This window comes from Oryctolagus cuniculus, chromosome 10 (genome assembly GCF_051225735.1).
Source record: "Oryctolagus cuniculus isolate XC-2025 breed Fujian yellow rabbit chromosome 10, ASM5122573v1, whole genome shotgun sequence".
In the NCBI taxonomy this organism is placed as follows: Eukaryota; Metazoa; Chordata; class Mammalia; order Lagomorpha; family Leporidae; genus Oryctolagus; species Oryctolagus cuniculus.
The window spans coordinates 30,828,765-30,848,993 of NC_142876.1; the positions used below are offsets into that span (position 1 = coordinate 30,828,765).

Below are 20,229 nucleotides of genomic sequence, written 5' to 3' on the forward strand. Positions count from 1 at the left end.
ATGACATTAAGCTTCACTTAACTGTACATTACAGACAAAGTTTTTTACAAATTGAAGGTTTGCAGCAGCCTTGTGTCCACTTAGTCTACTAGCACCATTTTCCCAACAACTTGTGTTCAGTTCAGTTCTCTGGGTCACATGTTGGCAATACTCTCACTGCTATTTCATTGTTATCAAAATTATTGTAATTACTATGATCACTGATCTTCAATGTTACCATTGTAATTGTTTGGGACACCTTGAGCTACACCCATATAAGATGGTGAATTTAATTTTTAAATGTGTGTGTTGTAACTGCTCCACTGATAGGTCATATCCTGTCTCTCTCCCTGTTCTCAGGCTTCCCTAGTCCCTGAGACACAAAAATATCGAAATTATTACAATTGACAGCCGCTAAGTGTCCAAGTGAAAGAGTCCCATGCCTCTCACTTTAAATCAAAATCTAGAAATGATTCATGTTGGTGAGGAAGGCATGTCAAAAGGCAAGACAGGCCAGACACTTGGCCTCTTGCGCCAGTTGGCCAAGTTGTACATGGAAAGGAAAAGTTCCTGAAGGGAATTAAAGTGCTATTCCTGGGAACATACAAATGTTAAGAACATGAAACAGCATTATTTCTGATACAGAGAAAGCTTTATTAGTCTGAGCTGCCATATTGCCTTAAGCCAAAACCTAATACAGAACAAAGCCCTAACCCTCTTCAATTCTATGTGAAGGAGAGAGAGGTGAGGAAGCTGGAAAAGAGAAATTCGAGCCAGTAGAGGCTGCTGTGAAGGTTTGCGGAAAGGAGCTGTCTCTAACATAACATCAAGTGTGAGGTGAAGTGCTGATGTAGACGCTGCAGCGTTACTCAGAAGATGTAGCTAAGATAATTGAGGAAGGTGGCTCCTGGCTCCGCTAAACAATAGATTGTCAGTGTAGACAAAGCCGCCCTACCTTGGAAGAGGATGCCATCGTGGCCTTTCATACCGAGAGTGGGGAAGTCAACTTCTGGCCTCAAAGCCAGAGAGGCCAGGCTGATCGTTTCGTTAGGGGTTAAAGCAGAGGTGACTCTGAGTTGAAGCCAATGCTCCTCTACCACTGTGAAAACCCTGGGGGCCCACATCTACTCTGCCTGTGTTCTGTAAGTGGAACAACACAGCTCGGATGGCACATCTGCTTGCAACATGGTTTCCTGAATATTCCAAGCACACCGTGGGGACCCACTGCTCAGAAAAAGATTCCTTTCAAAATATTACTGCTCACTGACAGTGCATCTGGTCACCCAAGAGATGTACAAGCTTAATGCTGTTTTCCTGCCTGCAAACATATGATCTGTGCAGAGACCCGGGTCGAGGAATAATGTTGACTTTCAAGTCTTGTTACTTAAAAGATCTGTTTCAGGGGCTGACACTGTGGCGAAGTAGGTTAAACCTCCACCTGTGGCACTGGCATCCCATATGGGCTCCAATTCATGTCTTGGCTGCTCCTTTTTGTTACAGCTCTTTGTTAATGGCCTGGGAAAGCAGTGGAAGATGGCCTGAGTGCTTGGGCCCCTACACCCACATGGGAGACCTGGAAAAAGCTCCTGGCTCCTGGTTCTGGCTTCAAATCTGTCCAGTACTGGCTGTTGTGGACATTTGGGGAGTGAAGCAGTAGATGGAAGACCCTTCTCTCTGTCTCTCCCCCTCTCTGTAACTCTGCCTCTCAGATAAATAAATAAATAAATAAATAAATAAATAAATGTTAAAAAATAAGAAAAAAACAAATCTATTTCCTAAGCTATAGCTTCCATAGATAATAATTTCTCTGATGGTTCTGGGCAAAGTAAATTGAAAACCTTCCTGGGGCCAGCACTGTGGTGCAGCAGGTTAACGCCCTGGCCTGAAGTGCCGGCCTTCCATATGGGCGCCAGTTTGAGACCCGGCTGCTCCACTTCTGAACCAGCTCTCTGCTATGGCCTGGGAAAGCAGTACAAGATGACATAAGTCCTTGGGCCCCTGCACCTAGAAGAAGCTCCTGGCTCCTGGCTTCAGATCTGTGCAGTTCCAGCCATTACGGCCAGTTGGGGAGTGAGTCATCAGATGGAAGACCCCTCTGTCTCTGCCTCACCTCTCTCTGTGTTACTCTGGCTTTCAAATAAATAAATAATAAATTTATATATAAAAAGGAAATCTTTTTTTTTAACTTTTATTTAATGAATATAAATTTCCAAAGTACGATTTATGGATTACAATGGCTTCCCCCCCATACCGTCCCTCCCACCCACTACCCTCCCCTTTCCCACTCCCTCTCCCCTTCCATTCACATCAAGATTCATTTGAAATTATCTTATTATACAGAAGATCAGCTTAGTATACATTAAGTAAGGATTTCAACAGTTTGCTCCCACACAGAAACATAAAGTGAAAAATAATAGATGATTTTTTTTAAATGATGATGAAATCAGATCAGACCTATTGTCATGTTTAATCCCAGTGAGAGTCAAGTTGGGAGTTGATAATTTCTTTTTTTTTTTTTTTTTTTTACAGAGGATCAGTTTAGTATACATTAAGTAAAGATTTCAACAGTTTGCACCCCCACAGAAACACAAAGTGAAATATATTGTTTGAGTACTCGTTATGGCATTAAATCTCAATACACAGCACATTAAGGACAGAGATCCTACATGAGGAGTAAGTGCACAGTGACTCCTGTTGTTGACTTTACCAATTGACACTCCTGTCTATGGCATCAGTAATCTCCCTATGCTCCAGTCATGAGTTTCCAAGGCTATGGAAGCCCTCTGAGTTCTCCGATTCTTATCTTGTTTAGACAAGGTCATAGTCAAAGTGGAGGTTCTCTCCTCCCTTCAGAGAAAGGTACCTCTAAAAAGGAAATCTTCTGGAAAGGAATCACCATTCTAGGTGCCAGTAAATGTATTTGTGATTCTTAACGGGGAGATCAAATTACCAACAGGAAGAGGTATTTGGAAGAAGTTGACTACAACCCTCATGGATGAATTTGAGGGGCTCAGGACCTCAGTGGAGGAGTGACTGCACATGTTGTGGAAGTAGCAAGAGAAACAGAAGTGGAGCCTGAAGATGTGACCGAATTGCTGCAACCCCATGAGAAACTTTAATGGATGAGCAGTTGCTACTTATGGATGAGTAAAGTGGTTTCTCAAGATGGAATCTACTCCTGGTGAAGATGCTGCAAATGTTGAAGTGACAACAAAAGATTCTGTTACATGGGTCCAATGGATAAGAATCAGCGGGGCTGAGAGGATCGACTCCACTTTTGAAAGAAGTTCTTTGACAAACAACATCACCTGCTACAGAGAAATCTTTCATGAAAGGAAGATTCACTCCATGTGACAAGCTTCACTGTCATCTTCTTTTAAGAATTGTCCCAGCCACGTGAACCTTCCACCAGCAAACAGATTACAGCTCACCAAAGGCTCAGATGATCATTAGCATTTATAGCAATAAAGCATATTAAACTTAGAATTTAGGAGCCAGCTCTTTGAGCTGTCATCTGCAATGCTGGTATTCCATGTTGGAGTACCAGTTCAAGTCTTGGCTGTTCTGCTTCCAGTCCAGCTCCCTGTTGATGTGCCTGGGAGGGCAGCAGAGTGTTGAATCCCTGCCTGCCATTCACATGGGAGATATAGATAGAGTTCCTGGCTCCTGGCTTTAGCCTGACCTAGCTCTGGTCATTGAAGCCATTTGGGAAGTGAACTAGCAAATGGAAGATTTCTTTCTCCTTCTCTTTCTATGTCACTCTACGTTTCAAATGAATAAGTAAAAATTAAAAAAAAATGTTATATAAGACTGGTTTCTTAGACATAATGCCATTGTACACTTAATACAGTAGTATTAGTCTAGCCTATTAAAGCATAAGGAACAGGCATCTGGCCTAGCATTTAAGCTACTGGTTGGGAAGCTGTTGCCTCCCATGTCAGACTACTGATTCAAGTCCTGGCTCTGGTCCAGATTCCAGCTTCCTGCCAAGGTGCACCCTGGAAGGCAGTAGGTGACTTAAGTAGTTGGATCCTTGTCACCCACACAAGAGACATGGATTGTACTGCTGGTTCCAGCCTTTGGCCTGGCCCAGCCCTGGCCAATGCGGGCATTTGGGGAGTGAACCAGCAGATGGAAGCTTTTGTCGTCTGTTTCTTTCTGTGTCTCTCTGCCTCTCAAAAAGAAACAAAAGGTTAACATAACCTTTATAGGCATTAGGAAACCTCCCCAAAAATGCATGTGAATAGCATTATTACAGTATTATTCTTATTACTCTGTTTTGGAATTGAATTTGCAGTATCTCAGATTTGCCTGGGCATCTTTAAAGTGCTGAAAGAAAAAAATATCAAGTTGGAATTCTACATCCAGTGAAAATACACATAAAGAATTAAGGGGATTTTGAGAGGATGATTGCTGGAAGCTGATGTCAGAAGGAGACCCTGGAAGAAGTTTTATCCCAAAGGGAGGGACTCTCAGAAGCCCTCACTTGGTCCTGGAGTTGCTCCCAGAATTCCTCTCCTTGGAGTAGAGATCAGAGCACACGGCTACCTACAAAATCCTTCTGTGGAGTCCCAGAGACCCCAAGCCCCTCATCGAAACGTGCAAGTCCCTTCTCACCCTCGCGTGGCCCTGACTTTAGAGAAAGCAAAAGCAGATACGTGCTTTCTTTGTTGAAAGAAAGCAACTCGGTTTTCTCACTGAATATTGGTTAGGCTAGGAGAGGGTTTTTTAGCTTCGTGACTTGTCATTTGGGTTTAGATAATTCTGTTGTGTATCTGCAGGGCTGCCCTGTGCATTATAGGATATTTCCCTGGATAGAAGCCAGTAGCAACCCCAAACTGTAACAACCAAAAATATCTCCAGGCATTGCCAAATAACTAGGGCACTAACTTGCCCCTACATTAGAACCTTAGATGTTGGAGGGTCTAAAATAATGTTTGTTTGTTTGTTTGTTTGTTTTGACAGGCAGAGTTAGAGAGAGAGAGAGAGAGAACAGAGAGAAAGGTCTTCCTTTTCTGTTGGGTCATCCCTCAAATGGCCGCCATGGCCGCCATTGCCGGCGTGCTATGGCTGGCACTGCACCAATCTGAAGCCAGGAGCCCGTTGCCTCCTCTTGGTCTCCCATGCGGGTGCAGGGCCCAAGCACTTGGACCATCCTCCACTGCCTTCCCGGGCCACAGCAGAGAGCTGGACTGGAAGAGGAGCAACCGGGCCAGAATCTGGCGCCCCAATCGGGACTAGAACCCGGGGTGCCGGCACCACAGACAGAGGATTAGCCAAATGAGCCGTGGTGCCGGCCTAAAATAATGGTTTTAATATATCAATTTGTTGCTTTTAAACTATTAATATCCAAAGGGAAAATAAGAATTCCCTGCTTTCTTTTCTCCCCTTTTATAAAACACTCATTAAAATCTCTTTTTTTTAATCTAAATAATAACCAAAGTAACAAAATTAGGTCTGATGAGCACGTTGATGTTTTGTGCACATTGTTACTTTTTTAAAGTATTGAAAAACACAGTCAAACTTCAGTTAGAGAAAAAGAGTTCTGCACTTGCCCTCTCAGGTATCACAAGGATATTTTACAAGGTGAATTCTGAGGATTTTTGAATTATAGCTTTTTGTTTTACTGATTGTTCTCCTATGTTTCTCTGCTCTATTGCCTCCCCCAGGAAGCCACCTTGAAATTCCAAATTCGAAACCTCATTTATGTCCAACTACCTTCAGCAGAGCTTGTCTAGGCATGGGAGAATGAGAGGGCGTTTTCAGGAATGACAAACTTTGTGACACTCAACTTTAGGCCATCTCTGAATGGTTCACCCTCCAATGGCTGCTGCGGCTGGCGCACCGTGCTGATCCAAAGGCAGGAGCCAGGTGCTTCTCCTGGTCTCCCATGGGGTGCAGGGCCCAAGCACTTGGGCCATCCTTCACTGCACTCCCGGGCCACAGCAGAGGGCTGGCCTGGAAGAGGCGCAACCGGGACAGAATCCGGCGCCCCGACTGGGACTAGAACCCGGTGTGCCGGCGCCGCTAGGTGGAGGATTAGCCTGTTGAGCGGTGGCGCCGGCCTTAAAGCTTCATTTTTAAAAAGTGTAGAGCCAGTGCTGTGGTGCAGTGGGTTAATGCCCTAGCCTGAAGCGCCGGCACCCCATATGGGCACCAGTTCGAGACCCAGCTGCTCCACTTCCCATCCAGTTCTCTGATATGGCCTGGGAAAGCAGTGGAAGATGACCCAAGTCCTTGGGCCCCTGTACCCTCATGGGCGACCCAGAGGAAGCTCTTGGCTCCTGGCTTCTGATTGGCACATCTCCAGCCATTGTGGCCATCTGGAGAGTGAATCATCAGATGAAGGACCTTTCTCTCTCTCTGCCTCTCCTCTATCTGTGTAACTCTGACTTTCAAATAAATAAATAAATATTTAAAATTAATTAATTAAAAGTGCTTAAAAAATTTAGCCTGTTCTTTACAAACTGCCAACTGTTTCAATGGGAGGAGAGAATATTTTAATCATACTGACATTCTGTGTTTGGTCAATCTTTCTGCCACTAATTGTTGAAATGTAAAAATAAAATGTTTCTCTGGATCTTATCCACAGATTGAAATCTGGATTTTTTTTTTCTTCTCATCACCATCACTCTCTTTTCACATTGTGCTTTTTTTTTTTTTTTTTTGAGGGTTTATTTTATTTATTTGAAAGGGGAGTGGGGAAGGGTCTTCCATTCGCGGCTTCACTCCCCATATTGCCACAACGGCAAGGACTGGGCCAGGCTGAAGCCGCGAATCAGGAGCTGCTTCTGTGTCTCCCATGTAAGTGCAGGGGCCCCAGGACTGCGCCATCTTCCACTCACTGCTTTCCTGCATGCATTCGCAGGAAGCTGGATCAGAAGCAAGCAGAGCAGCCAGCATCCAGGACTCCAACCTGTGTCCACATGGGATGCCGGCTCTGCAGGCAGTGGCTGTACTCACTATGCCACAAACCCAGCCCCCGCTGTGCCATTTTCTAATTTACCCTGTCTTCCCAATTTCCTCTCCCCCCTAGTCCCCATGTCGCCCTTTCAGCAGCCACATGGAGTGATCCAAGCTGCCCTCGAGAATCACACAGGCCAGGGTTGAAAACTTGCCCCATCACTTACTGTTCTGTGATTCTAGGAGAGGTGTTGTACCTGTCCACGCCTTGTTTCTTCATCTGTGAAATGGGAGCAGTAAAGCCCTCCCATCGTGTCGCAAGGATGACGTGAGACAGGGAGTGGGAGGGATGCCTTAGTCAGGTGCCCTTGATTAAGATAATGCTTGCATTTTGTTTCTAGAATGAACTTTAAAAAAAAAAAAGAAACCCAACTATATTAATTTTAAAACTGAAGGGGATATAATTTGCTGCAAGAATAGTGTGGTATCTGCTGTCAGTAAGCCTAGGAAACAGCAACAAGATTCAGAAAGGGCAGTGAGCAGAGCAGCCTCAGGGACCTCAGCAGCTGCTCCCGTCACTCAGAAGTGCCGTACTATTAGCATGACTCATCTTCGAACTTCTTTAGCTTGCTCATCACTGGGCTCAAACTTGCTGAAAAAGAATGTTTGCTCCCGCTGGCTAACAGATGGATTTTTCTGTCCGTGTTGTTTCCAAATGGCCTCAGCTGGGGATAGGGTGTAAGATCTCGTGATACAAACAGTTCTGCAGGGCCTCTGAGGAGAGCCAGGCTGGCCTGAACCCTAGAGTGGATATAGTTGTAACGCTTGCATATGCCTGGCACGCAGTTAGTCACTGCTGTAGACAGAGGACCCTGTTAATTTTCAGCCTTCACATTTGGTTACACTGCCTTTAGCACTGGAATGGCACCTCCCCTTTTTGGAATCAGAATAAAGGCTTCATCTATTCATTAATTTAGAACATATTTATTTCATCCTTGATATGAGTCAAAGTTCTTGGTGGTGGAAACGCAGTAGATAACAAAGTCCTTGCCCTTGTGGAATGAATATTCTAGTGAGGTCTGCAGATAGTAGGAATCACTGGACTCATAATCTGTGAATTAATATCATTTGAGGTTGTGAGAAGTTCCATAAAGAAAATAAAACAGGGCCTGGCAATGTGGCATATGGGTAAAGCCGCTGCCTGCAGTGCCAGCATCCCATATGGGCACTGGTTCAAGTCCCAGCTGCCCCACTTCCAATCCAGCTCTCTGCTACTGCTTGGGAAAGATGGCCCAAGTCCTTGGGCCCCTGCAGCCATGTGGAAGACCCTGAAGAAGCTCCTGGCTCCTGGCTTCAGATCAGCTCAGCTCCAGCCGCTGTGGCCCTTTGAGCAATGAACCAGCAAATGGAAGACCTTTCTCTCTGTCTCTCCCTCTCTCTGTCTGTGGCTCTACCTCTGAAATAAATAAATAACATCTTCTAAAAAATAAAACAGTTTGAGACTGTAAATAGTGATCGCGAAGGAAGAAGGATGGTGAAACTAAGTGAACAATAGCTAAAGGCAGGAGATAAAACCAGGTCCCGTGAACTGCGATAAGGATCTTGATAATTATTTTTAGAGTGATGTAAACCCACGGAAAGGTTGTGAGTCAGGGGACAGTGAGATCTGCTCTATATTAACAAAGGATAATGCTGGCTGCTATACTGAGAACGATTGTAGTGGAACAAGATGGAAAGGAAGGAGATTAAGGTGGTCCTACAGGGTCAAAGATGGCAGTAGCATGAAAATACTGAATAATGATGAGATTTAGGATATATATTATGAAATGTTTTAAGCATAGAAGTGCAAAGAATGTCAAATCCAAATATTTGTTCATATTTGCTTTAGTTTTTTTTTAAGAAAGACAACTTTTAAAAAAAGATTTATTTATTTATTGAAAGGCAGAGTTACAGAGAGGCAGAGGCAGAGAGAGAAAGGGGGGTCTTCTATCTATAGGTTTACTCCCCAGATGGCCACAATGGCCAGAAGTGGGCCGATCCGAAGCTAGGAGCCAGGAGCTTCTTCTGGGTCTCCCACGCAGAGGTAGGGGCCCAAGGACCTGGGCCATCTTATACTGCTTTCCCAGGCCACAGCAGAGAGCTGGATTGGAAGTGGAGCCTACAGGACTCGAACCGGTGCCCATATGGGATGCTGGCACTGCAGGCGGCGGCTTTGCTGGTTTTGCCACAGCACCAGTCCTGAAAGACAACTTTTTAAAATATAGTGGAAGGCCCCAGACTAGCCCTTACAGATCCTATTCTCTGCCCCTCAGATGTACCTGTGGTCCTGGTTTTGATATTCATTCATTCACTTGAATTTAAAAATATATCTAATTATTTATTAACTTGAGAGGCAGAGTTACAGAGAGAAGAAAAGAGAAAGAGAAAGAGAGGTCTTCCATCCAGATGTTCACTCCCAAATGACGGCAATGGCCAGAGCTGGGTCAATCTGAAGCCAGGAGCCAGGAGCTTCTGGGTCTTTTATGTGGGTACAGGGGCCCAAGGAGTTGTGCTATTTTCTACTGCTTCCACAGCTATAGTATAGCAGAGTTGGATCGGAAGAGGAGCACCCGGGACTAGAACTGGTGCCCATATGGAATGCTGGTGCTGCAGGAGGAGGATTAACCTACTGCACCACAGCGCCAGCCCCCCATTTCCATTATTTTTGAGATTGTCTTTTTATTACATGTAGCTTCAGCTTATTCACTTTTTTCTGATTCTGTTTAGCTCGTGGCCCAGCCCGGGCAGTTGCAGCCATCTGGAGACTGAACCAGCAGAAGGAAGCTCTCTCTCTGTAACTCTGCCTTTCTGATAAATAAATAATAAATAAATCATTAAAAAAAGTTTCTCTGGGTTAGTACTTCCTAACCTTTTTCATAACATACATACAGATAAATAAAATCTCTGTGGCACACTGGTAAATTGGAGGGAATTTAGGAACATCTACATGAGGATTAGTGAAAAAAAGATAGTTACTCTTCCCTTAACATAATTATGATAAGAAAAATGAAATACTAAAGTATTGAGGAAAATATAAAATAACAAATTTGCATAAAAATGCCAAACAAAACAAGTCAGAAATTGTAATGAAAAGCTTGAGTTGTTCCATGAATAGATTTAACACTTGAAATGTCAGTGCTTCCTGATCGAGTCATTTTAATGGTAGTGTTTTCAAATTCTTGACAGAAATAATTGACAAAAAATTTTGTTTCAACCAATATTTAAAAAAATACTTATAAAACCATTTTTTATAACTGTTCAATAGTTGAAATTATATTTAAACAATCTAACATTCCTTTTCAATCATTGGCAAACATAACTCTGAAATTTCTTTTTTTATTAAAGATTTATTTATTTATTTGAAAAAGTTAAACAGAGAGAGAAGGAAAGGCAGAGAGAGAGAGAGAGAGAGAGAGAGAGAGAGATCTTCATCCTCTGCCTGTTCACTCCCCAATTGGCTGCAGTAGCCAGAGCTGCGCTGATCTGAAGCCAGGAGCCAGGAGCTTCCTCCAGGTCTTCCACGTGGGTGCAGGGGCCCAAGGACTTGGGCCATCTTTTACTGCTTTCCCAGGCCATCAGCAGGGAGCTGGATTGGAAGAGGAGCAGCCAGGACAGGCCACCCGTAAGGGATGCTGGCACTGCAGGCAGAAGCTTAACCTTCTATGCCACAGTGCCGGCCCCTATAATATTCTATTAAAAAAAAAAAAAGATTTACCTGGAAGATAGAGTGACAGAGAGGTAGACAGAAAAAAGAGTGATCTTCCATCCACAGTTGATTCCCCAAATGCCTGCTCCACACTGAAGCCAGGCTGCCAGGAACTCCATCTGGATCTCTATGTGGGTGGCAAGAACTCAAGTGCTTGGGCCATCACCCACTGCTTTGTGAGGGCATTTGCAGGAAGCTATGAATTCTAGAGTATTCTTGTATTCTTTTTTTTTTTTTTTTTTTTTTTTTTGGCAAACTTCTGTGTGTGAGCATGCTTTCAATGGCAGGTTTTTTTTTTTTTTTTCTGATTGTTCTGGTCTATTTCTATTATTTCTCAATCATAGTGTTTATTGTCATGTTTGATCTGGTAATTTTTGACTATGTACTGGTCATTAGTTGAAAACAGTATTTCTAGGATATTTTGAGATTTTGGCTGGTATCTTCCCCTGGAGAGGATTTTTGCTTGTTTCTGCATGGTGCTTATGGAATGTCATTCTAAGACCAGTTTATTCAACAGTCAAGGTCTGAGATATGCTTACTGTAAAACTAGATTGCAATTTGTGGAAGTGCAATTTGTAGAAGTGAGACCTTATGAGGTCTCATATTAAATATATTGTGGTTTTGTTAGACCTTCAACTTCTGTAGGCTCTAAATGTAGACTTCTTTTTGTCTTACTGTGTAGTCTTCCAAAATTCACAGTCAACTTTTTATTTTGCTTTTGCATTGCAAACTCTCTCAGGAAAAATGCTGGCTTACTTCCCTAGAATATTGTTATTTAGGTTTGGCTGGATAATTCCTTACATTAGGTACTGCTTCTGTTTAAAAAAAAAAAAAAGTTTTGAGTTGTCCTCCTGTGGTGAGCAGAATCAAATTGCTATATTGTAAAATATATATGCTACTATGAAATCTCCCTTGTATTTTTGGGGTTAAATTTTGTTTTATAAGTGAGGTAAGAAAATGGAACTTTGTCTGGCTTTGGCATCAAGGCTACCATAGCATTGCAAAATAACTGGAGAATGCTCGGCTTTTCCACGTTCCCTTCAGAGATGTTGTTTCTATTTCTTGTACGTCCTCATATTTGTTAGAGTGAAACTATTTATTCTTTTACTACAAAATTTCCCCAGTAGCTATATAATTTTGACTGTCTCCTAAATGTTTTTATTTTGCTTTTTTCCTTGAAAAATCTTGCTACAGATGTATTCAGTTTTTTCTAAGGGAAATATTTTAACTTTGTTAGTATCTATTGTATTGATTTTCCATTTTATTATTTCCCTTTTGCTATCTTTTTTTTTCATTCTGTTTTTCTGTGTGTTTTTCTTATTCACTGGAATGTATTTCCCTCTAAAAGTAGATTTACATTCATCCTATCAAAGTAGTTTATGAAAACTGAAACTATGTCCTAAATGGATCCTGAAAATTTCTAGGTTCCAGAATCTAAGTCATTAACTCAGAGTAAATCAATACGTTTTAGCACTGGTAAGTTAAATTATGGGAATGGAAGAGATTTGCAAATGGCCGCTTTAGAGATTTTTTTTTTTTTTTAAGATTTATCTACTCATTTGAAAGGCAAAGTTAGAGAGAGGCAGAGGTAGAGAGAGAGAGGGGTCTTTTATCTGCTGGTTCATTCCCCAAAAGGCCACAACAGCCAGACTGGGCAGATCTGAAGCTAGGAGCCTGGAGCTTCCTCGGGATCCCCCACCTGGGTGCAGGAGCCCAAGTACTTGGGTTTTCTTCTGCTGCTTTCCCAGGCACATTAGCAGGGAGCGTGATCGGAAGTGGAGTGGCTGGGACTTGAACTAGTGCACACATGGGATGCTGGCAGGCACTGCAGTGGTGACTCCACCTGTTATGCCAAGCACTGACCCCCTAGAGGTTTGTCAGGCTGGGTCTTTGGGAACATTTGGGGAGTGAATCAGAGGATGGAAGATATATGTCTCTCCTCACTTCTCTGTGTGACTCTGACTTTAAAATAAATAAATACATTTAAGGAAGGAAGGAGGGAATGAAGGAAGGAAGTTATAAACCACATTGCTGGTCAGAGTCTGGTAAGTTGGGTGACAATTCAGTGGTTTTGTGAAAAGTTAAACATATTATTAGGGCCAGTGCTGTGGCATAGCAGGTAAAGTGGCCACTTGCAGTGCTGGCATCCCATATGGGCACTGGTTTGACTCCTGGATGCTCCACTTCTGATCCAGCTCTCTGCTATGGCCTGGGAAAGCAGAAGATGGCCCGAGTCCTTGGACCCCTGCATCCATGTGGGAGAGCCGGAAGAAGCTCCTGGCTCCTGGCTCCCGATCGGCTTAGCTCAGGCCAATGCAGCCAACTGGGGAGTGAACCAGCAGACATTAGACCTCTATCTCTGTGTGTAACTCTTGACTTTCAAGTAAATAAATAAATCTTAAAAAAAAAAGAAATAAAATCATATGCCTATCAAATGCCTTATACAAACATTTTTACAGTAACTTTATTTACAATAATCAAAATCTGGAAACAATTCAGTTGTCACTCAACAAAAGGATAAATTGGGTGTCTATTCATACAATGGAATATTTCCCATCAATAAAAAGGAATGAACTGATACTTGCAACATGTCAACCACAAATCTATTATGTTGAATGAAAAAAAATCAATGCACACTGTATGCTCCCACTTACCTGAAATATTTAAATATGAAAAACTAACCTGTAGTATTAGAGATCATACCAAAGGTTATTGGTGGTGGAGGTTACAGGGAAGGGGAACAGGGATTTTTCTGAAGGTAATGAAAATGTTCTATATTTCGACAAGCATTTTTCTTTTCTTTTTCTTTCTTTCTTTCTTTTTTTTTTTTTTTTTTTTTGACAGGCAGAGTAGACAGTGAGAGAGAGAGCCAGAGAGAAAGGTCTTCCTTTGCCATTGGTCCACCTTCCAATGGCCACCGCGGCCGGCGTGCTGTGGCCGGCGCACCGCGCTGATCCGATGGCAGGAACCAGGTACTTATCCTGGTCTCCCATGGGGTGCAGGGCCCAAACCCCTGGGGTCAGTCTCCACTGCACTCCCTGGCCACAGCAGAGAGCTGGCCTGGAAGAGGGGCAAGCGGGACAGAATCCGGCACCCCGACTGGGACTAGAACCGGGTGTGCCAGCGCCGCAAGGCGGAGGATTAGCCTAGTGAGCCGCGGTGCCGGCCGACAAGCATTTTTCTAAATGGATTGAAGAGTTTCCTTAAGATATGAGGACTTCAGTTTATGTAAATTTTACCTTAAAACATATGGCTTGGGGCCAGCGCCGAGGCTCACTTGGTTAATCCTCTGCCTGAGGCGCCGGCATCCCATATGGGCATCGGGTTCTCATCCCGGCTGCTCCTCTTCCAGTCCAGCTCTCTGCTGTGGCCCGGGAGTGCAGTGGAGGATGGCCCAAGTGCTTGGGTCCTGCACCCACATGGGAGACCAGGAGGAAGCACCTGGCTCCTGATTGGCATAGCTCTGGACGTAGCGGCCATTTGGGGGGTGAACCAATGGAAGGAAGACCTTTCTGTCTCTCTCACTGTCTATATGTCAAATAAATAAATAAAATAAAAAACATATGGCTCAGGAGCTGGTACGTTGATGTAGCAGGTTAAGCCACCGCCTGCAGCGCTGAGTATCCCACATGGGCACCGGTTCAGGTCCTGGCTGCTCTACTTCAAATCCAGCTCCCTACAAATGAGCCTGGGAAAGCAGCAGCAGAGGGCCCAAAGTGCTTGGGTCCCTGCACCCGCATGGGAGACCCGGAAGAAGCTCCTGGTTCCTGGCTTTGGATGCGACCAGCTCCAGCTGATTTGGCCATTTGGGGAGTGAACCAGTGGATGGACGACCTCTCTCTGTAACTCATCTTTCAAATAAATAAATATTTTTTAAAAAGAAAAATATCTGGGAAGTTTGCGCTTGGTAATAGGAAGAGAAGTAGGCAGTGGAAAGGAAAAGAAAGACGTTAAAAATAACATTAAGGTTTGATAGACTCAGGATGGGAACTATTAAGACAGATGATTATAATTAAACTCAATATTCAATGCACAGTTCATCTAAGTTGAATATTCCTTTCTAAAGTTTCTAGGATATTTCAAATGGTTCTTACTAGTTTTTTTTTTTTTTAATATTTTATTTATTTAAAAGGCAGAGTTACAGAGAGGCAGAGAGAGGTCTTCCATCTGCTGATTCATTCCCCAGATGGCCACAATGGCCACAGCTGGGCCCCTCCGAAGCCAGGAACCTCTTCCAGGTCTCCTATGTGGGTGCAGGGGCCCAAGGACTTGGGCCATCTTCTGCTGCTTTCCTAGGCCATAAAAGAAAGCTGGATCAGAGGTGGAGCAGCTGGGACTTGAACCGGCAGCTGGATGGGATGCCAGCACTACAGGTGGAGGCTTTACCCACTATGCCACAGTGCCGACCCCCTTACTACTTCTTAAATGAATGCTTGTTAGTATTATTTTTTAGTATATGTTCATCAGCTCTTTAGGCACAAAGAGTTTACAATCTTTCACTCTGTAAGTGCATAAAGTACACCCATATATCTCATTTCCTTTGATCCTCAACACCCTGAGAGTAGGTATAATCATTTGTCTTACAGGTTAGAAAAACTAGATTGTGGCATAGCAGGTTAAGCTGCCATTTGTTTCCAGCATCCCATGTGGGCACTGGCTGGTGTCCTGGTAGTTCCATTTCTGATCCAGCTCCTTGCTAATGCTCCTGGGAAAGCAGTGGAAGATGGCTTAAGTCCTTGGACCCCTGAACTCACGTGGGAGACCCCAGAAGAGGCTCCAGGATCCTGACTGGCCCAGCTCCAGCCATTGCGGCCATTTGATGAGAGAACCAGTGGAGGAAGATTTCTCTCTCTGCCTCTGCCTCTCTGTAATGCAGAGAAAGGCAGTTACAGAAAGAGGTAGAAACAGAGAGGTCTTCCATCTACTGGTTCACTCCCCAGATGGCCGCAACGGCTGGAGTTGCACCAATCCAAAGCCAGGAGCCAGGATCTTCTTCTGGGTCTTCTATGTGGGTACAAGGGCCCAAGGACTTGGGCCATCTTCTGTTATCCCAGGCCATAGCAGAGAGCTGGATCAGAAGAGGAGTAGCTGGGACAAGAACCGGCGCCCATATGGGATGCCGTTACTTCAGGCCAGGGCTTTAACCTGCTGCACCACAGCGCCGGCCCCAATGCTGCCTTTCAAATAAGATAATAAAAAATCCTGACAAGTACATAGATAGGGTGAATGTCAAGGCCAATTCTGGTTTTGCCATTTTACAGATAGCCAGCACTAATTGGAGTCACTTGTCTGGTTTTGATTTAACTGCTGCCTAGGAGGACATAATAGTTCTTTTTGGCTTAAGCCATTCTGGGACAGCACCTAGAACTCAGCAGTCAAACCTCCCCAACTCAGCCAGCAGCTGCTACACATTGAGGAAGGGGCAGAAAGGATGCTGAAGAAGTCACTACAATGAACACCAGGAAATCTCCTGCTTCCAACAGTTTTGTTCACGTTGGTCCCTCCTATGTTAACTTCCTTGGCAGCAGGGCTATGTTTGTTTTCTTTGCATCTTTCTATTCCTCTAAAGCTCCTAGCTTAGTGGCATTAATTTAATATCTGTTAAACAATGATAAAAACCCTAGATGTAATCAAAGCTTAAGGAGAATAAACCAAGAGCAAGAATAAGGCAAGCTAAGATAACAAAGCTAACAATCGCCTTTACACACTTTCATTCAGTCCTTCATTCATTAAACAATGATTTGTCAGTCGTTTACCAATCATTACAGCCTAATGGGTTTAGATTTTAAGATAAAAATTTTGAGCAATACTTTTATTATGTATAATAATCACATAAACACCTAGATAATTAACATGAAGGCATGAAGGAAAAGTTCAGGGTCCTGTGAGCACTTATAACAGGTGTCAAAAGGCAAAATTACAAGTTAAGATCTTAATTAGCTTTTCTTCAGGATTTTCAGGCAGTTTCTCTGGTGGGTTCAACAACTGTGGATTGCAACTGGGTCAGACACCACTCCTGGGCAAAACACCCAAGTGTTGTAGAGAGACATCCTGACTGACTACGGATCAGTCTGTGACCTGTGATTGACTGCAGCTCAGAAGACCCAGCTAGTTAATGCAAACACATACTAAGCACAGACTCAAAGTAAGGAGGCGCCCTCCGGCCTACAAGTAGCTTAACACAGGATCGGAACCCAAATGGGGGATGTGGATGGAACCAAGTTTTTAGAAAGAAGTGGCAATCGGATGTAGAAGATGAACAGGAGTTAGAGAAGCTAAGAAAAAGACTGGGAATTACTCTCGGCCGCAGGACCAACATTTAGCTGTCTGAAAACTTGGTGGGAGGTGGAGGGGAGGTTTGCTGGATGCAGGGACTGGAAGATGTGCAGCCAGTGGGCTCCGAGGGGGTGTAGGTGGAGGCAGCAGGTAGGAGCGGATGAGACAGGGCCTTGTACATCACACGGTCTTAAAAGTCCTCTCGTGGGTGAGTTCGCGGCCTCTTCAAGGAATCGGAGCCGGGGGCCGGCCCGGCGGGTCTCTGGCCAGCTGGACTCAGCATCTTCTCTCATCCTTCATCAGCACATTAGGGTGCCACTCTGCCTTGGCATCTCCTTCTTCGCTGGGTCTCACATTTCCCTGACCCCTCCACTTTTTATCAAGGCCCTTCTTCACTTCTTCCCCAGCGCCACCAACCCCCGCCCCGCAAGGCTGCAGTCCGTGACATTCAGGCGCCCTTCAAAGTCGTCAGGAATCAGCCAGGTGAGCCCTCGGACATTAGCAATTGAGAGGTCTCACCCAGGCCGCGCCAACGCCCATATTTAAATTGTTCCGCCACAACTAGCCTGGGGGATGGTTTATTTGCTGCCGCTGCTCCGTCTCCAGCCACCATGTGAAGGGCGCCGCGTGAATCTGCCCGAAGGTTCCCGTCACGAGTCCCGGCCACCTCTTCAGGTCGGGCCCTCCGCCAGGTCCGCTGGTAACGCTGCGATCTCTACGGCGCTTCGGGGAGTGGGCACGGACCCCCGCGAGGGGCAGGGAAGAGGCGATGCGGCGCCGAGCAGGGCCAGGCCGCGGGACCGGACGCCGGAAGCGTGCGGGGAGCCGGCTGGCGCGGGAGCGGGCGGGCGGAAGGCGCGGGCGGAAGGCGGCCTCGCGGGTGGGCAGGGGGCGCCGCGAGGGGCGGGGCGGTGGCGCGCCGGGGGCGGGGCTCCCGCGCCGGTCACGTGAGGGGCCCGGCGGTAGCGGCGGCGGCGGCCGCGGCGTTTTCAGCGGCGCCCAGTGCAGGATGGTGCTGGAGGCGGCGGCGGCCGTGGTGGCTGCGGCGTCGTTGGCGGTAGCGGGAAGGGGTGCGGTGGCGGCAGTGGCGGCGGAGCCCGCGGGTGGTATAAAATGGCGGATTTCGAGGAGTTGAGGGTAAGCAGGGCCGCGGGAGTGGAGAGTGGAGGCCGCGGGGGAGGGGTTGGGGAGGGAGGCGGGGAAGCCGCAGCGTCGCCGGCCGCCGCCTTCTTGTTTCGCCGGGGCCGGTTGGCGGCGCCCCGAGCCCGGCCCGCGTGAGGGCGGGCGCCGAGCGCGCGGGAGGGGAGCGAGCCGGTGGAGGACGCGGGGGCGGCGGCCTGGGCCGCGGGCGGGCGGTCGTTCGAGGGCCGGCCGCTGCGGGCCGGCTCTCCGCACACCTGGCGCGGGGTCGGGGCGCCCTCGCGGGGGCACGTGGGGTCCGACTCCCCGCTCCGCCTGAGGGCCCAGGTGGTGAACGGCGTGTGATTTTCCACCCTGGGGTGGGGGGTGGGGGGTCCGTGTGCGTGGCGATCCCGAAGTCTACTTGGCGGACGCCTGTTTGGTGAGACGTGAAGTTGCGTTTCGGGAATTTTTCTCTTCCTTCCCTGATGGCTGATGCTACCGTTTGGTCAGGTGTGCCAGGGAAGGGGCCCCTTCCTCCCTCCACTGCTTCCCCCCGTCGTCGGGAGAAGCGTGGGCCTTTGGCAACCCTGCCTGCAACAACCGGCCTTGAACCTTGGTATTTCCTTAGTGCCGTGGAAAGAAAACTGCAAAGTCCGAGGTGACATGAGGTTTTTCCGTGCACTCTTTCTGCTCTTGAAGAGAAAAAAAAATCTTGTCGTCTTAGCCTTGGAACAAGGTCATAACTTTACTGTTGCTACCGTTGTTGAATAGAAGAGATTTAAGTTGAGGTGCCATGGGGGAGAACGGACAAGACCCCCACCCCCGCCGAGACTGATAACCTTCGGAGACTCCGCACCTGAAACAGACCAGGTGTGATCCATGAGCCCGCTTTATTTTATATGGATCACTGAATTACTAGCGACATAAATAGGAAATTTAGAGTCAGAAATGCCGATTTTTTAAAAAATTTCAAAGTAGGAGAGAGTGGTGAGCGTGGAATTAACGGCAAGCAGTTTGCGTAACAGACGAATGTTAGGTTGGTTGGTTCGGATACGGAGGAGCAGCGATCCAGTAGAGGATTGAGTTTGAGGTAGGGTAAGGTTGTTGGTAGCTGATGGAGAGGACCAGAGGGAAAGAGGTGTGTTTTCCACTAAAGGAGCTTGTTGTAGGTTGCACAATGTAACTGTTGTTTTCCCTCCTGTTTTTAAAAGAATTGTTTATTTTCCAGGAAGAGAAAAGTATGTTTGTACATGTTACACCCCATACTAATTTATACAGAGAGCCATGGTAGACAGGGTAAGGGTGTTGATGTTTAAGGCTAAGGGCTGTAGTAGCGCAGGTCCAGCTGTAGAGCTATTAACACCTGTGGAGCTTTTGAAACAACCAGGCCAGACACCTTGAGCCTTGAGTTTAGGATGGGTTGATAAAACTGAACGTTGAAGTTCAATTTGTTTTTATTTTTACCTGCAGCATAGTCTTAATTTTTGTTGTGGTAAAAGATGTAACTCTTCCCGGTCTTTTGTTGATGAAAACTTTTCCAAATGTGTTTTAGGCTTTTCTAACTGTTGTCAGTCAAAACTGAATATGAAGTGGAGAACTTACTGGTACATATCTGGCAGAAGGGGCAGTCGGTGCTGAGGTTCAAGTGGGACCAGAAACTGTAAAGTAGTGCAAACCAGAGAAATGGTTTTTTGTTTTGTTTTGTTTTGCTGCTGCTGCTGCTGTTTTTTTCTCTTTCTGCCTCCCTCTTCCATTTTGGTTTGTGGATTACCTTCATCAAATGTTTGTAAATCAGCTGTGTGTTTCTCCTTGAACTTGATAGAAGACACATGACTCCCCTACAGTTCACATTAGGTGACCTACCTAATTGAGAAGTTTTCAGAGGAGATGCTAGAAAGGTTATCTACTCCTTGCCTTTGTTGCTCAGTGCAGGCCTATGTTACTTGCATTTTTTAAAATATGAGCTGTACCCTGCTCCCCCAATACAAATGGTGGTGGTGATGATGATATATGTCCATTATAATACAGTGCTTATTACATGCCTGGTTTGGTTTGAGCACATCATACATACATTCTTAAAATTCTATGAAGAAATTGAGGCACTGAGATATTATGGATTGAGCAGAATTTAACTTCCCAACTCACCAATATATTTAATCCCCAAAGTCTTAACGCTTATGTTTAATGGGTTAATGTTAATGGTT

At 45.6% G+C, this 20,229-nt stretch overlaps 2 protein-coding genes across 62 annotated transcripts in view; one reads left to right on the forward strand and one right to left on the reverse strand.

The window, feature by feature from the left end:
* KATNAL2 (katanin catalytic subunit A1 like 2) overlaps positions 1 to 7,444 on the reverse strand; it is a 119,172-nt gene extending 111,728 nt beyond the window's left edge. For 11 of the 12 annotated variants that reach the window (XM_089305169.1, XM_089305171.1, XM_089305173.1 and 8 more), the window contains exon 1: positions 7,110 to 7,443. The gene's annotated coding sequence lies outside the window, so the exon portion shown is untranslated. Of the gene's footprint in view, positions 1 to 7,109 lie in introns of all 12 variants that reach the window. The other variant, XM_070050236.2, reaches the window with a different exon arrangement.
* Positions 7,445 to 16,416: 8,972 nt separating this feature from the next.
* Positions 16,417 to 20,229, forward strand: part of PIAS2 (protein inhibitor of activated STAT 2) — a 108,156-nt gene continuing 104,343 nt past the window's right edge. For 10 of the 50 annotated variants that reach the window (XR_011379340.2, XR_016214038.1, XR_016214037.1 and 7 more), the window contains exon 1: positions 17,840 to 18,040. Coding sequence is in view for 9 of the 50 variants with exons in the window: in XM_070050211.2 (XP_069906312.2) it covers positions 17,477 to 17,595 (119 nt within the window). In the remaining 41 variants the exon portion in view is untranslated. Of the gene's footprint in view, positions 17,596 to 17,824; positions 18,041 to 18,267; positions 18,896 to 20,229 lie in introns of those variants that run through there. The other 40 variants (XR_011379338.2, XR_016214034.1, XR_016214033.1 and 37 more) reach the window with 15 other exon arrangements.